The 13,092-nt window shown below is 39.6% G+C and overlaps 1 protein-coding gene across 1 annotated transcript; it reads left to right on the top strand.

Moving 5' to 3' along the window:
* The first annotated feature begins 726 nt into the window (after nucleotides 1–726).
* On the top strand, nucleotides 727–12,998 carry LOC143445711 (autophagy-related protein 16-1-like). Its single transcript, XM_076944993.1, has 17 exons — nucleotides 727–1,229; nucleotides 6,581–6,695; nucleotides 7,391–7,454; nucleotides 7,894–8,003; nucleotides 8,899–8,980; nucleotides 9,175–9,344; nucleotides 9,520–9,582; nucleotides 9,656–9,739; nucleotides 9,850–9,867; nucleotides 10,057–10,171; nucleotides 10,623–10,728; nucleotides 10,857–10,999; nucleotides 11,176–11,271; nucleotides 12,001–12,137; nucleotides 12,242–12,394; nucleotides 12,479–12,625; nucleotides 12,695–12,998. The coding sequence occupies exons 1-17, from the start codon at nucleotides 1,106–1,108 to the stop codon at nucleotides 12,780–12,782; spliced, it is 1,815 nt and encodes a 604-aa protein (XP_076801108.1). The 5' UTR covers nucleotides 727–1,105; the 3' UTR covers nucleotides 12,783–12,998.
* The last annotated feature ends 94 nt before the right edge of the window (nucleotides 12,999–13,092 follow it).

The following is a 13,092-nucleotide window of genomic DNA, read 5'->3' as shown; positions in this document are numbered from 1 at the left end:
AAATTTTGACGTCAATTGGTTGTGCACTTGTATACTAGACCCATTGTTGCTACTTAATGCCATCAACTTTTTTATCAGATTTCCTAACCCTATATACAGGGTTGCCATCAGTCTCAACTCAAAAATAAGGACGACTAGAAAATGAACGAGGAATACCACCTTAAACAGGGTACAACAAGAGAAAGCAACCAATGTTCCTAAAAAAAAAAAAAAAAAAAAACAAGACACTATCTGCATGTTCATAATTTTGATGCAAAATGCCCAAAATAAGGACAAAAGTGAAAATAAGGACAAATCTTATAAATAAGGACGGTATGGCAACCCTGCCTATATAGCAGGGGTTCCCAACCTTTTTATGTTCTCGTACCACTTAGCCACCACGGATTGTCAGCACGTACCACTATTTCCAAAACAACTAATTTGATCCAATATTCGCACAGCAGCATTGTATTAATAACAATGACAGCAGGGAGCAAGATCGACAAAAGTAGCTTACTGAGTGCAGAGAATTTAGTAGGGAAAGAAATAAAAGTATTGTTCGCATATTTTAGCAACTCAGAATTAAATTGTTATACTACTATACCGTATATCGCATACAACGGAGAGCTGCTCGCGTACCACCTGAAAATCTCCCGCGTACCACCGGTTGGGAACCCCTGCCTGCCTATGCCCTGCCCCCCTGCCCTATAGGCTATTGCCCAGATACAAAGTACTAGGCCTAAGTAGCCTATCGCAGGAGGACGTCTGTAATTTCTTTGCCAAAACGGTACCATGGCACACCGGGAAAGTGTAAGAGGCCGCACCTTGCCTACCACAAATGCCGGACGTGCTACGGCCATGAGTCACGGTGCAGATCGGCTGTTTCCTTGAACACCAGAATTTTGCTTCAATTCATTTAGAAATCCAATAAGTCAATCTGCGTACATTGATTGTGTAATTTGCAAGCATTCCTGCGCACCGCACTTGTCATTTTTGGTTGTTTAACACAGGCAGATCTCGCTGAAGACGGCCATATTCTACAGTCTGGTACACTCAGATGCAAGTAGGCTACATTTAAATGCAGTTCTGTGGTTGCAATCTCATGTAGGTTGAGGTAAAATTGTGAATGATGCCGACTTTGTCGGTGCTTGATGAAAACAACATGGACTCAGATTACAAGAACGTTGTATTGAAACAATTGGAAGAAAGAAACAAGTTGTTTGACAAGTTTTCTGAATTAATTAATTCACGTAAGTTGCTCCCGAAATAAAGGCGTATACTGTATATAGTTCCATTAGTTTGCGTTTTTAATTAGTTTCGTCTGGTTTGGTAAGCCACATGTTGATGATGTGAAGGTGAAGCGAATTTTGAAAATATGATCATATTTTTGTGTGGTGAGTTATTTGTTATCATAAAATTATGCAATTATACAGCTTATGGTTATCATTTGTCTTGTCTGCTGTATTGTCATTTAGTATGTTATGGCATTGAAATGAGTAGCCGGATAGAAGTATTTGTATGACTAAAACTCTGGGGTGATTCTTTCTTGACACTTTAGTGCGGGTCAATGAGCTTTCTTTTTATGTTGTCAAATTATATAATATTGTATAAGCCGGCATATGAGCATACCTGGCATGTGATCCTGCTGCTAATAACTTACTTGCACAAATTGCTTTCTTTGTCATGTACAGCCTCATTTTTTGCAAGAACAACAGATCAGTTAACCCATACGTGTCAAACTCCCGGCCCGCTTTCCAATAAAACCTGGCCCGCAATGCTATTTTATACATTGAACTATTTCCGGCCCGCTAGATCATTGTACAGTATAACTTACTTTTTTAAAGCAAGAAACAAGATTATAACAAATCGCACAATACAGCAGAACAGCAGTTGCCTCATTATACGATAGAATAAATCTATTTATTCTAACGCTTGTAATTTGGGCTGCTTTTTTCTTTATTTTTTGTTAATTCTTTAATGCTTTTGCAAGGAGATGAAAGAAACCGTGACGCGACACCTGATCGAAAGACACTTTATCGAACGACACTTAGTCAAACGACAGTTTATCGAAAGACACTTAATCGAACGACAGCTGATCGAAACGACAGTTGATCGAACGACACTTTATCGAAACGACAGCTGATCAATACTGTGACAGTTGATCGAATCGACTGTTGCTTCTCCCGCACGGGAGCACGACATATGGCCGCGGGAAAGTGGCCGCGAACAAACTCACCGGGGTCAACTGAACGTGACGTAAATTGACCGCAGACAAACTGACTGTGACATAAACTGGCCGGCGATCAAATTAACCGTCGATAAATTGGCCGGCGATCAAATTAACCGGCGACAAATTGGCCGTCAAAAGGTCAAAATTTTAAACTCGGTAGTATATGATATGTAAAGTAAATATTTGTTTGTAACTATTTCCTTTGTTTTTAACAAAATTGTTTTTTATTTCAATACACATTGAAACGTTTATTGAAATAAACAGAAATATTTCCGGAAATACGAGAAATACGAGTAACAACATTAAAAGACGTTCACTGCAAAACACATATGACACTACATAATATGGGCACTAAAATTTACACAAGCTGTTATTTGACAAACAAGGAAGTTTATTGCGCAAATTGTAGGTTGTGGGCGATGCCTCTGAGAAAATCTAATATGTCACGGTTTGCAAAATCTTCAACGATGGTTTGAAGTCGCGCATCCAGATCCTTGTATTTCCTCCTTTTGACAGGACGCCCTTGGGCACAGAGCGCCTCAATCTTGTTTTTGTTTATGTTCTGCAATTTCCTTAAAGCTTCTATAAATTTCCAAATGGTTGGGTGTTGCATTGATAACATCCTGTTTATTAGACTGTGGTGACCTTCAACTTTGTTGTTGGTTCTGGCTTCGCCATTTAACACCCGAACATGGACGTTCCAGAAGTCATGTGAATATGGCGGGTCTCTTCGGAGCTGAGTTCGAAAGCGACGCCCGATGTAAGTACGCTCAAAGTAGTCGAGAAGCGGAAGCATTTCATCAGGCAAAAATTCCTCTACTGTTTCAAAAGCCTCAATCAGATGCTGTATTGGAACAAATGCCAAAGCCGGTATGTGACGCAGCAGTAGTGCAAATTCTTGATCATTTTGATACCTTCTTTGAAGTCTGATTTGCTGCATGTGCTTCCTGACATTTTGATTTAAATGAAAAAAGCAACCACTTACTGTGAGGTCATCATAGTCAAACACCATCCGAATTGCATTTATTGCAGACATTTCAAAATCAACCAAAAATTTTGTTGGGTGTGCATTTGGTATCAGTTGCCACGCTGCGCGAAATAACCGCTCATATGTTTCTTGTGCTTTGTTCGGTAGTAAACAGTACAACGCTGGGACAAGGTCGTGAAGCATGGATAGAGTAAACCTGTGAAAATATTGGCGGGGTAACCTTGAACGTCCCATCAGCTTGCCAGTTTTCTGATAATTCTAGTACTCTTTTGCTCTCTTCGGTGCCAAAAATTAATATCCTATTTTCTTCAGCTCCTGAGTCATACTGCAAAAAAAGTTCAGACCCCATAGCATCATCTAAAAGAATATTTTTGTACGAGTCAGGTATTTCTAAATCTGTGCAGTTCCGTAGATTTGCAGGTGCTGCAACAGTCCTAAGTCGTGTTCGTTGTATTGATCTTTTCAGATTTTTTTCCACAATATGCGCTCTGACGGCACCTGGCAATCCCACTGTCGCGTCAGATATGATATTTGCTGGTGTGGACGTATCGTTAGCGTTGCCAGCGCGTTCCTTGACGACCGTAAGTAGTTTGGCCACTTGAACATGTCTCTCTTCTTGTAGGTGACTGTGTTCGTGCAACTCTTTCGTGACTAAACCATCTACAGTATGGAGACGTGCCTTACAAAAACTCTTGTGGTAATTACTGCATCTCCAGAATGCAGTTTTCCCGTCTGAACTTTGTCCATCTCTCCAGAAAATGTAATGGTTGTAAACTAATTTTTTCTTACCTCTTTGTGAGATTACTTCTGCCATTTTCAGACCTTAAAAATCAGTTTTATTCTAAAAGTGTCGGCATCTAGTCTGCAAAAGTATCTCAATTTAGTATCTCAATCACGTGGCTATAGGCATTACACCGGGTTTACTGGCAACTCACTTAAACAACACAAAGTCGTAAATGTACAAAACAAGATCACTTGATTCCTGTCTGTTCAATCTGCTGATTCTGCTCATCTGCTGTCTCACTCTCACACTCCAGTCTCCACCTGCTGGGCTTCTCCAACTCTTTTTGCAATTTACAATTATTAGCATAACCATAACCAAGACTTAAAACTAGGGGAGTCCTGACGTACAGCTTCAATCTGACAATTTACTTAACTAAAGTGTCCATTGTTATTGCAATAAGTCCATTGTTACAACATGAGATAGGCTACAACGCATTGTTTCATAATCTCATCAAACAACTCGTCTAGACTGGGAAAATGTATGTAACAATAAGAAATCTATGAATATGGGTCACCGTACAAGGGGCCAAAAAACTCTACGAGTGGCAACCTTGACTGCAATACACATACTGGATAGTGACTAGATAGCGACTAGATAGTGAATTAGAATTTTGACCTTTTGACGGCCAATTTGTCGTCGGTTAATTTGATCGCCGGCCAATTTATCGACGGTTAATTTGATCGCCGGCCAGTTTATGTCACAGTCAGTTTGTCTGCGGTCAATTTACGTCACGTTCAGTTGACCCCGGTGAGTTTGTTCGCGGCCACTTTCCCGCGGCCATATGTCGTGGAACCCTCCCGCACACAGTCATAGCAAAACGTGGCGTACAGTTGCATTGTTTGCTGTAGAAAATTAAAATTTGGTGACTTGTCATAAAAAATGTTGAGCTATCTGTCCATGTTTGTTTGATAAAGTTGGATTTTGTAATTTTTGAGATATTGTGATATTTATATAATTTTGCTCTCTCTCCGCATTGAAGCGTATTACTCATTTACGCACCAATAACTTGACTAACTATTCTTTTTCGTTCTCTTTTCACAGCGGCGGCGCGGCGTAACAAGAAGAATTTATAGAAATGTGTCACTTTTAGAAATATCTAATTACACTAAATTCACTTTCTTTAGTTTTACAATTATGATGTATACAGGAATCCAGATGATGTTTCTACTAACCTGTAATAATCTCATCAGTCTACAACGCATAGGTTTCTAGTAATTAACGATTGCAAATGTGTGTGCGGGGTTGGCCACACCTAGTTTTTTAGTAAACTCGCGAGCCTGGTTAGGATAGGGTTAAAAGATCCACAATTTATCGAAACAACTGACGATATGCACTGTTAAAAGAACGACAATTTATTAAAAGAACTGACAACATGCACTGTTAAAAGCACGACAACTGACGAAGTGCACAGTTCAATCGCATTCATTTAATTACAAGTTGTGTGCAATTGCTCGAAGATAACTTTTTATGTCCATATTCGTTGAGTCATAATTTTCGACTATGCTCTTCAGCCGTTGGTTGACAGCGTCGTAGCGCGTGATCTTAGCTTGCTTTTCGTGAATTTCATTGTTGAAAATATTTCTTCATATGTGGACGTGCTACCAAGCATCGAAGCCATTTATTTTGCGCTGTCGGTCAAGCTGGGATAAAGACCTCTTTCAAGAAGCTACTTTGTGTAAAAGTCTGGCAGCGACATGCCCCTTGCTATTAAATTTTGCCTTCAATTCCTTACTCTTTGTATCTATAATGACTAGTCTAGTCTACTGTACAGACAACCTCGTACTTAGTAATTCTCGTGCGTATTCTTGTGATATCTTTTTAATATGTGGGCGGGCCGGCCGCCATGCGAAATCGAACACTTTATGATACAAATATAAAATATAGATATAAAATATAAATTGTCAACTTTATGATATATACATCACAATTCATTAATGCACACCATTACAAAGACCGCACATCACAGTGGCTCATTGTGTCAATGTTTGAGAAACACGCAAAAATCTTGCTTGAACTATCGGTTCGATAAAGTGTCTTTCGATCAACCGTCGTTTTAATTAACTGTCGGTTCGATAAAGTGTCGTTCGATCAGCTGTCGGTTCGATAAAGTGTCGTTCGATCAACTGTCGGCTCGATTAACTGTCGTTCCATAAAGTGTCTTTCGATCAGCTGTCGTTTCGATCAGGTGTCGTTCGATAAAGTGTCTTTCGATAAGGTGTCATAGTACCGAAAGAAACATAATGATGTAAGAGAAGAATAATCAAAATAGCCCAGTCAAAAATCATCAAAAACATGAAAAATTTGGTATTGTTTCGCTGCCTGTTCCAATTCATGTTTTGTGTCCTGAAACGTTCAATCAAGTTTTATCCTTACTGCACGCGGCGTTAAACAAGTTTTGAGTTTTGGCCCTTGGTGCGATTGAGTTTGACACCCCTGAGTTAACCCATTAAAATAATTTGATCGAAGATTCGATGTAGTGAAAAAAACTTAAGCAATGTATAAATATTTTCAGCGTGTAAGCCCACTGCCGTTTTACGTCTAGTGTTATTCTAATGTTTTGTTTACTTCAACTTATGTATTGTTTGTGATGTGTTTGTAGATTCAAGTTTGTATGAAAGCAACAAAGAACTCAAAAAAGCAAACTTGCAGTACAAGGTGGACATCGAAAAAGTGAAAGATGAAAACCAAGATCTTTGCAACAAAGTTCAAACAGGGTAAATGTTTTTATCAGAATACTTTGTAGAGATTAATCAGATTATTTTTTTATTTTTGGATATTATGCTTTTTCAATAAGAGTCATGACCTAGGTAAGTTGAAACAAGCTTGTTTGAAATCAGGAAGAAAAATATATTTCTTCCACAATTGGACATCATCACTTTGTTAAAATAAAGGAAATAAAAGAAAAAATTATCATTACCGAAAACAAAAAATTACGGAACCAGTAAAAGTTTAAATTCTATAAGCGGTGGACGTTTGACTCTGCCAGCAAAGTGAAGAGTTGTGTCCAAGTTACTCAAACACGGCAGGTAATGAGTCAGGTGCAAAAGAGTGATGTGAAAGATTGAAACAATTTAAACAGTGAATTTAAAACCCGGGTTGATGAGTGGTGATTATGTTTCAACCAAGCGTTACACCGAGCTCTTTGTTTTGGTGCAAAATGACAAAAATTTAACGAGAATTAACCATGGAAGGAAAATGTAAAAGTAAAAGGATATATGTAAAAATATGTAAAATGAGTTCTACATCAAATAAAAACTTTTCAACTAAAATTTCTCGGCAGAATCGCCAAAAAATGTGTGAGGACTACACCACAGTGCAGCCATCAGTTTGTATATAAACCCCTAATATATACAGCTAACTATGCTTTTATAGAATTGAAATTGTGTTGAATGTGGCTCCTTATTTGCAGGGTATCTGTGGCAGAACGCAGTGAGCAGTTCACTGCTTTGGAACAAAAACTTTTCAAAGTTCAAGTGAGTTCGTTTGCTTAAATACAAACAGTGATAAATTTAAGTTACAAGTGTAAGTTTTTAGCTTAGGGAGGTAATGGTGATATGTAATACTATAATGTTTGTGACCAAGTTGGAGTCTTATATTTATTCTGGCTTTAAAAATGTCTTAGTGTTTGATTTTCGGAGCTATATTTTGATGTAGCTACCTGGACAATTTCCACTGTATGCCTATTACCTTTTGTTTACAGCAGAGATTTTTTATCAAATCTTCATCATCTCTGTCTAACTGTTGCTGCCTTTTATTATCTTTTATGATTAATCTGATCAAATTCCTTTCCTTAATGAATAAAGCATAAATATAAATCCTTGTTGAAACAGCATAAAACAAACAGCACGACATTATCTATCGTGCATCAGACAATTTTCATATCGATAATAAACAAAGATGTTTGGTGATCAGGAGGAGTTGACTGAAGTTCATCGAACCAAAGGGGCTCGAGCTCAGCAGATTATTGACCTTAACCTCGCCCTTCAAGAGAAAGAAAAAGAAGCTTCAAGCAACATTGATGTGTGAGTGATTGTATTTGAACATAACTCGCTTGTAACAAGGATTCCGCACACCCTTAATGGTCGTGCTGTATGTACAGACTCTGTGTTTTAGCGAATAATTGCACGGTTATCAACTTTTCAACAGGAACTCCAGTCAATAAGGAATTATGTTTGTTTTTAGCAGTTTTTCTAATTTTTGTTAATACTGCATTCAGGGAGTTTTCTGCATAGATTTACTCTAATTTACGGAATGCAAATAAGTTTGAAAAAGGCGAATTACTTGCTTTGCTTCAATAAATATACCAAAATATCAAACATTGAAATTACCAAAAACACAATTACTTGAAAGCCGCCAAATAGGACTCGATGAAATTTTACGTGGCATGCCAAAACCACCTCATACTGGAATATAACATAATTAACATATCTCTAGCTCCCGTGACATAGGCTTATGATCAAAAATAGATTTTTGAGCCAAAACACATTTCACTCACTATCAAACTACTTTTATCTGCAATCTGCCCACTACCTGGAACTTTGAAATGCGCCAAATGTTTGAGGGTAATTCCCACAACACCAAACATGCTGCCCCCTGATTGGTCTAAATAGGTTTGTAAAAGCATGAATGACTAATTATTAGAAATCTTAGTTTTTACTCTTATGCCTCGTGAACTAAAAAGAAAGACGCGAGTTTATACATTTAGAAAAATGTGACAAATTTGTTAAAGACTTTGAATGAAAATTTTGGCAAAATTACCAATTTACATTTCTTGCAGAAAATTGATAAAGACACAAAGATAAAATGAAAGGTTTTCTTTTAAGTGGATTCATATCAAGAATTTCCTTAACTTAAATATACGACTATGACCGTTGTTCCCACTTTTCATCCAGCATAATCTTAAATAATTCCTTGCAGAGTTTGTGCAAAGGATGAAATGATCACTGCACTCAAGGCTCAAGTATCCAGCATGGAACAAGAACTCAATGACTTGAAACAGGTTCGAAATATCTTGTTGATTTTTAAATAAGGAAGTATTTAACCATCAGGATGTGTTACAATGGCATCATAATATTGCATGTGGAGGGATTAAAGCTGCAGCAACTTTAACTGCAGAAATGTTGTTAATTATCGACCCTGGTTGTTATATATTGCGACCATTATTGGTTTAATTTAATGCAACTTCTCATGCAGGCAAATCAAACCGTGAACGACGAATACCAGGCACTGAATATCACGTATCTGGCCATTGAGGAAAAGTTAAAAAAATGTCAACTGGAAAATCGTAATCTTATTGAAAGATGGATGAACTTGAAGCATGTGGAAGCGCAGGCACTAAACACTGAAAACAACCAATTTAAAAGGTGCTTTTGGGTCACTTGTTTATGCTGACTGCACAGAAAACCTTTTCATAGTTGGACACCTTACCCGCTATCCTTTGAGGCAACCCTGGCGATAATAAACAAATGTTGTTAAAACATTACACTCAATGAATGTAACACATGCATTGTTTGACCAAAGTTGTCCGAAATTTTACAGAACCACAAGCACCAAAGCTGTCAGTTTGGAAACTCAGTCTGAAACATCCCAAAGTGCTACAAGGTACAATTTAATGATAAATTCATGGGGAAAATTTAAGCAATTTGGTTTAATGCTGCAAACTTTCTCATTGTAGAAGAGATTCAGCTTCGAGTCCGCAAGCTTCCCCTTCAGCCCAGAGCTCACTATCTCCTCCTGTGGCTGTCACTTTAAAACAGAGGTGTGTAATTTTTACCTAGTCCCGGCATACATTGTTGTTGTAGTCTGCAGCCTTCTCATATTTTCTGCCACTTTGCTTCCTTGGTTTAAATTTATTCATTTACTTTTTAGATTTTCAGATTTCTTCAGGTGAGTTGATGAAGTTATAAGATAGAAAGATTAATTCTGTGATCACAATTACTGCAATTTGTTTAAAATACTTGTTTCATGTTTCTGCGTGAACTTTCTGATAATCTTATTCGTATACGGAAAAGTTTATACTACATTGCATGCTTTCACTTACGATTTCTAATGAATATGATGTTTATTTGTCCCCAGTGGCAGATCTCTGAGACACCCTGATGACGAGATCCACTCAGGCCATGCATTGGGTTACGCGAGCACACACAGCTCTGCCATTGTCTGTCTTCCTCAAGAAGCCGTGAGCAAATGGGTAATGAAATGATGAAATGATGTTTGAACTGAGCGCTATTTTTACTGGACATGTTAATTGTATTTTGATTTTTTAATGGTAATGTTTTAGAAAAATTGCTAACTTTGTCAGCTTGGTAGCAGACTGTTTAGAACTGAACTAACATTAGTGCAAACTTAGGTTGAATATGCAACAGTCGTAATAACCTTGGGCAAGACATGAACGACGCTTGTTTCTGTTCAATGGATCTGGTGAACAATTTTGGGGCAAATTCGGTTTTGGTTTTGGCAACAAATTTGGGCAAAGAACTAAATAAATAATGCCATAAAATGTGTAAAACAAGCTTCGTAACCGTGGCACGAAAGATGAAAAATCCTCACTGAGTTTAAATCATGCGAAGACTCCTTGCAGTTTAACGACAAGTATTTTGACACCGTAACTTTAAGTAAATATTTGATGATATTCGGTGCAGGCAGCACACGAAAATGAAGTCACAGCGACAAGATTTTCTCTGTCCGGTGGAAGGCTTGCAACAGGAGGCTCAGATCGTCTCATACATTTATGGACATTTGCTGGAGGTGATTTTAATCGCAATTAATCTTAAGATTTGTTGATGTTTTTGCCTTTGTGTGAATTAAATTTGTGTCGTAGAATATGACAAAGACCAGGTTTCAGCCATAAATAGCTGCATTGTCCACTTGTATAGATAAGAGCAGACTCCAGTACACACTGCGGGGCTGCAACGGAGGAGTCACGAGCATTGATTTCGATCCTCAAGAGCAATGTCTGGCAGCTGGTTGCAACGATTATTCCACCAAAGTGTTTTCACTCATCACGCAACGACTGAAGGTGACGAGTCTCTGTGTTCTTAGTTTCGCAGCCTGACTGGTGCAGGTGCTGTCGTAACTCGATGAGGGATTTGTGATAGTTATCATATCATCTTATCATATCAGCTTATCATAATTTTAAACCTTCATGGAAGAGCTTGTACATAATAGATTCACCTCACGCTTCTCTGTTGCCAGGTCTGTCTCACCGGCCACAACGGTAAAGTGCTGTCTTCAAGATTCTTAGGGTCCCAGGTTCGACTTGCATCGGGCGGAAGTGATCGTACAGTGAAGGTGAGAGCACAGTCACTTTTCCTACTACTTGTTCTTTATGGTTTTACCGGTCTGCTAAGTCATCAACCGCCTCTAAACGTTCTCCGAGAACACCATAACTTGAAAATACTTGCACACTCATAGTGCTTGAGTAGATTCTACACCTCCAGCTACACGCGCTCATCTTGACGCTAAGATCACCTTAGACCACCATTGAACATTGAGCGCCTGTGTGTTGCGCAGTGTACATGCCCACAAGTTGATGTCATAAACGGCGTCTCGCTTGCTGTGACTAGACGTCCGCGTCACATGCTATTGAATAATTTTCCAATCCACGGGGCATCCAACCTTCTGGGCTTTGCCGCGAAAATTCACTCTCACTCGTCGGGTGACGTCATTCCACCCATGAGCGAACCAGACGAATAAAATAGAGATATCCCGAAGTACCAGCCATTAATGGAACGCCGAGTGGAAAGCAACCCCTCCACACTTCGTAGTTTTATCACTGATGCTCACTCCATCCTGTTCGACGTTTGCTGCCTATGGTCGCCTGGGTATGGCTTTACTGAATGCAAACCGGCATCGGGCATATCCGCTCGACTCTGTACAAACGAGGCGTGGCAAGCTCAGTGGCTTGCGAGTGTGGCGTGGAGAGGAGCCAGCAACATCTTATGTTTTATTCGACTCCATCTGCCACACCGGCAACGGAGTGCTTGGCTTGTGTTGACAACTGTTAACTTTGTTGTCCAGGTGTGGGATTTGAAGACCGGTGGATGCACTCGGACCTTCATGGCGGGGTCGTCCTGCAACGAGATAGTGGCGGTAGATAGCGCCGATTGCTTGGCCAGCGGACATTTCGACCGCAAAATACGCGTCTGGGACATTAGGTCATTAGTTAATCACTTGATGAATACATGTTGTTATGACGTCAACTCATTAATTAATCACTCGCCGATATTTATCAATTAATTTTTCTGACAAATATCTTCAGAGCGGGGTCACACGCAGTTAATGAGATCGACGTCAGTGGAAGGGTGACGTCACTTGACATGCCGCTTGATAAAACGTCGATGATCTGCTGCACGAAGGACCACACCCTCGAGCTGGTTGACCTTAGAAAAGCCTCCGTTCTCAAAGTGTTCAGGTGATTACAAGTTTCCTCCTCTTTGAAGTTCATTGAACGCATCTCGGTCGTTCAATTTCGTTTATGCTCGTTGTTGTGTCTCAGTGACGACAGCTTCAGAGTAGCGACCGACCAAACCCGCTGCGCCTTCAGCACGGACGGCAGATACGTTTGCGGTCTGTCCAGCGATGGTTCGGTTTTGTCGTGGGACGTCGACACCGGCTCTCTCGCCACGTGCACGAGGGAGCACAAGTGAGTGGTTTAGGCTCGAAGGCGACCTCTGCCGACTAGTTTTGTCTTCATCGTTTCTTTTATTCACAGCGACCCGGTCATATCTTGTTGCTGGATCGGCGGACGACTCGTCACCGGCGACAAGAACAAGCAGTGCATACTATGGAGCGATTCTTGACAAGATGCCTACGTCATCGTCGATGCGGCGAGCTTTGAGAACAGAGGCGGACGATGACGTCATCTCGTTACTGTCAGCGGGTCGCTGCCGAACTCAACGATGCTTGAACTTCAAAGCAAAAGATTTGAACTTGTGAAAACTTTATCATTTCCTGGCGCACCATCGTTACCATTCAACCCTTACATTTATTGTGATAAACGATTCCTAAAGCTGTGATTATCAGGTCCCCTTATGCATCGCTCAGTATAATCGGTGAATTGAAGATTAGTTGTTAGGCTTCGTGCGCCTGGTCCATGGACAGTCTATCGTT

Source organism: Clavelina lepadiformis, chromosome 2 (assembly GCF_947623445.1).
Source record: "Clavelina lepadiformis chromosome 2, kaClaLepa1.1, whole genome shotgun sequence".
Taxonomy (NCBI): domain Eukaryota; kingdom Metazoa; phylum Chordata; class Ascidiacea; order Aplousobranchia; family Clavelinidae; genus Clavelina; species Clavelina lepadiformis.
Note: the sequence above shows the minus strand (reverse complement) of the source record. Positions and strands in the feature narration are given on the sequence as shown.

Bases quoted from the DNA above. Each gene is read 5' to 3' on its own strand.
- LOC143445711 (XM_076944993.1), top strand. From the start codon at position 1,106: ATGATGCCGACTTTGTCGGTGCTTGATGAAAACAACATGGACTCAGAT. The intron at 8,004-8,898 runs GTGAGTGATTGT...AATTCCTTGCAG, and splicing joins GCTTCAAGCAACATTGATGT to AGTTTGTGCAAAGGATGAAA. The intron at 12,138-12,241 runs GTCATTAGTTAA...AAATATCTTCAG, and splicing joins ATACGCGTCTGGGACATTAG to AGCGGGGTCACACGCAGTTA.